The 4,147-nt window shown below is 36.4% G+C and overlaps 1 protein-coding gene across 1 annotated transcript; it reads left to right on the top strand.

Annotated features, from left to right (window-relative positions):
• Nucleotides 1–1,082: 1,082 nt before the first annotated feature.
• On the top strand, nucleotides 1,083–3,006 carry LOC115991838 (tyrosine/DOPA decarboxylase 2-like). Its single transcript, XM_031115784.1, has one exon. The coding sequence runs from the start codon at nucleotides 1,218–1,220 to the stop codon at nucleotides 2,778–2,780; it is 1,563 nt and encodes a 520-aa protein (XP_030971644.1). The 5' UTR covers nucleotides 1,083–1,217; the 3' UTR covers nucleotides 2,781–3,006.
• Nucleotides 3,007–4,147: the final 1,141 nt, after the last annotated feature.

Below are 4,147 nucleotides of genomic sequence, written 5' to 3'. Positions count from 1 at the left end.
AGGAATCGGTCAATATCGGTGTACCGTTTTGGGTTTACCACTATTTATATATTTAATATATATATGTGCTACTTCCACAATATTTTCTCAACATTTTTATAACAAATCATATGTGGCTATTTTTTATTGGTTCTAATTTGAACCTACTACTAAAATAACTTTTTTGCCTCACAATAAAAACTCATAACAACCAAAAACTTAAAACTACTTGTGAAAGTGTTGTAAAAATATTTTGAAGATATTTTTTTTTTTTTTTTTTTTTTTTTGGTTTGGGTACTCGTATCTCAATTTTCAACCACCCCCGCCAACAAATTATTTTTAATAACTCACTTTTTTTTAACCTCCACTTGTTCTCTTTTACTTTTACAATTTAACTTTCTTTATTTTTATCTTGATTTTATCTCCACCACATGTTTACCTCCATTGAGTCTAATCTCATTTCAAATTTCAAAAAGCGAATATTATCTTCTTACCTTTGGTCAGTCATCACCTGGGCACCCAAAGCAAAACTCTTTGAGAAACAATAAAGACATAAAAAAGCGAAGAAGAAGAAGAAGAAGATTAGAGGAACACAGACATTGCAGAGACTGAGATACAAGAGAGATGCATTAGATCGTGAAATTTGTTGAGAAATTATCCTAGGTGAGTGAAAAATTACAAAGAAATCTATGTATTGTTTGTCCGGTTTAACCACACCGATTTCCGATTATGCCGGATGAACTGGCAGTTTGTACTATTTGTTTGATTTTTCTTTCATTTTCAATTTTAACTTATAAGATCCGGTTTTTGATTAAACTGGTTGAACCGGCCGGTCCAATCCGGTTTTTAAAACCATGATTCTACCTTCCCATCCTACCTAAGATATCAGCGCATCTATTTAATTCGTGTGGATGCAAAAATCTGACATAGGGTTATCTATTCAGTCTTTTAATTTGAAAAAAAAAAAAATTCTGACATGGCAGTATCTTATTGGATAATGCAAATTTGAGTTTTTAATAGGGCATCCTTACACTGTAGCATTTCATTTTTCAGGTCACGGGGCTTCGTCACTTTTATTTATATATATAAACTCTTCTTCATTCCCTTCAATCTATATACCATCGGCTACGAGATAGTCTCAACTTTCTCATTTCTTGTTTTTTCCTTTCACTACCACCAGAAAATCAAAGAAGCCCGAACCATATCTTTTTCTGTGTACCACATATATTTCTTTATTTATGGGTAGCCTCAATTCTGACAATGTAACCAGCCACACTTCTTCCTCTAACATTAGCCCTTTGGACCCTGAGGAGTTCAGGCGACAAGGCCATATGATCATAGATTTCTTAGCTGATTATTATCGCGATGTAGAGAAATACCCGGTTCTAAGCCAAGTCGAACCGGGATATCTCCAAAAACGCTTGCCAAAGTCCACCCCACATAATCCAGAACCCATTGAAACCATTCTCCAAGACGTACAGGAGCACATTGTTCCTGGTTTAACACATTGGCAAAGCCCCAACTTCTTTGCTTACTTCCAATGCACTAGTAGCATTGCAGGGTTTCTAGGCGAGATGCTTAGCACCGGCTTCAATGTGGTCGGATTCAGTTGGATTGCATCACCAGCAGCTACTGAACTAGAGACAATAGTCATGGATTGGCTTGGAGAGATACTTAATCTACCCAAGTCTTTCCTTTTCTCTGGCAATGGTGGGGGTGTGATACAAGGTACTACTTGTGAGGCCGTTTTGTGCACACTCGTTGCTGCAAGGGATCAAATGCTTAGCCAAATTGGGAGAGAGAACCTGGTGAAGTTGGTAGTTTATGCTTCTGACCAAACACATAGTGCATTCCAAAAAGCAGCACAAATAGCAGGGATCCATCCAACGAATTTCAGAGCCATGAAGACTTCTAAGTCAACGTCATATGCACTATCACCAGACTCACTACGAGCCCAAATTTGCGAAGATGTGGAAGCAGGCCTAGTCCCATTGTTTTTATGTGCCACTGTGGGAACAACTTCAACGGCTGCCATTGATCCACTAGAATCGTTATGTGCAGTGGCAAAAGATTATGGAATGTGGGTTCATGTTGATGCTGCTTATGCCGGAAGCGCCTGTATTTGTCCTGAGTTTCGGCACTTCATCGATGGTGTTGAGGGTGCGAACTCATTTAGTCTCAATGCACACAAGTGGTTCTTAACCTCTTTGGATTGTTGCTGCCTTTGGGTAAAAGATCCTAGCGCCTTGATAAAGTCACTCTCAACCAACCCTGAGTTCTTGAGGAATAAAGCCTCGGATTCAAAGCAAGTGGTGGACTATAAAGACTGGCAGATAACCCTAAGCCGAAGATTTCGTTCCATGAAATTATGGTTTGTGCTTAGAAGCTATGGTGTAGCTAACCTTAGGAGCTTCATGAGAAACCATGTGAAAATGGCCAAACTTTTTGAAGGGCTTGTAGCTATGGATAAAAGGTTTGAAATTGTGGTCCCTACAAATTTTGCCATGGTTTGTTTCAGGATTTTGCCATCGGCACTGAGTGAGACAGTATACAAAAATGGTAAGCTTGAAATGGTAAGCGAGGAACACGCGAATGAGGCAAACCGCAAATTGTTGGAGTCCATTAACATGTCAGGCTGTGTCTTCATGACTCATGCTGTGGTCGAGGGAGTATACGTGATACGATTTGCCGTTGGTGCAACTCTAGTTGAGGAACGACACGTTATCACGGCTTGGAAAGTGGTGCAGGAGCATGCAAATGTCATACTAAGCACTTATAAACCACGAGCTCTTCTTGTGTAAGCCTAGCTAGGCTGAATCTTCTTTGCATGCGCGCAGCCAGTAAAATATTTCTTTTCGCACAATAAGTGGGAGTAAGGATTTGAAATTTAGTTCTTCCCATGAGAAGAATCAATCCCCTCCACCATTTATTAAAATATTACCAATGAAATTTTGAATTTAAAAATAAAAGCATGAATTTGCTTAGTGTGTTTACTGAAAGATTATAAACTAGCTTTTTTTATTTTAAGTATTATTTGTTGTTCTCATATTACTTTTTGTCTTAACTTTATTTCAATAATCAAATTTTCAGATTTTTTAGAAATATGTTAACTTTTAGCTTTTTGTCTCATCTTATGCAAATAATCTATTGAAAATAAACAATTCAAAAATGGACTTCCATTTGAGAACAACTTATCTATAACCTTTTGATAAAACATTTATTAAAAGTATCGTAGATAATAGTTAACTATTAGTCTGATTTTTTTTTTTTTTAGAAATATGCTAATTTTTAGTTTTTTGTCTCATATTAATCAAATAATCCATCGAAAATAAACAATTCACAAACGGACCTCCATTTGGGAACAACTTATCTATAGCCTTTTGATGAAAACATTTGCCAATAATACTGTAGATAAAAGTTAAAAACTAAATACAATAAGTTAATTGTTTATTTTTACTAAAAATACTCTAGCAAAAAAAGTAGAGTGAAACCTGCAATAATTAAAAAGTAACTAACATTTGTACAAAAACTAGAGCATGGGACCCGCAAAAAATCAACTTTACCTTACTTTTTAAGCAAAAGGTTATAGTGGGACTGCAACACCCAAAAAAAAAAGGGTTTTGACATTAAAATTTAAGTAAGGGTAATTTTCTAAATTACTCCCTAAGATATTTCTTGCAAGTGGACAAGTGGTCCACGCTATTTCATCAGCCCCCCCTAAAGCCTATACGTAGGGGTGTGCAGCCAACCCACCAACCCACCAACCCACCAAAACCGACATAACCCGGCGGGTTGGGTTGGGTTAGTTTTTAGTGGTTAGTGAGTTGGGTTGGGTAATGAAATTTTTTTTAATAGTAGGTCAGGCTGGGTGCGGGTCATAACAATCACAAACCCGCCTAACCCAACCCGACCCACCTATATATTTAAAATTTAAATTATATATATATATATAGAAATATATTATATAATTAATAATGTTTTCTCATATTCAACTCTTCCTATCTAAAACTCAATCACCTTACAAACCTTTACAATCTTATTTCTCTCTCTGCTGCCTCCCACTCCCACTCTCTCATTCCACTCCTATTTGTTTATAACTGAGTTTTAATACTAGTTCATGTATATTTTGTTTATCAACTCAGTTGGATAAGTTTTATTTGTAACTAAG

This window comes from Quercus lobata, chromosome 5 (assembly GCF_001633185.2).
Source record: "Quercus lobata isolate SW786 chromosome 5, ValleyOak3.0 Primary Assembly, whole genome shotgun sequence".
In the NCBI taxonomy this organism is placed as follows: domain Eukaryota; kingdom Viridiplantae; phylum Streptophyta; class Magnoliopsida; order Fagales; family Fagaceae; genus Quercus; species Quercus lobata.
The sequence above is the reverse complement of the archived record's forward strand: the minus strand, read 5'-3'. Positions and strand labels throughout refer to the sequence as shown.

What these genes read in the sequence shown, in the direction of transcription:
- LOC115991838 (XM_031115784.1), top strand. Translation starts at nt 1,218, where the DNA reads ATGGGTAGCCTCAATTCTGACAATGTAACCAGCCACACTTCTTCCTCT.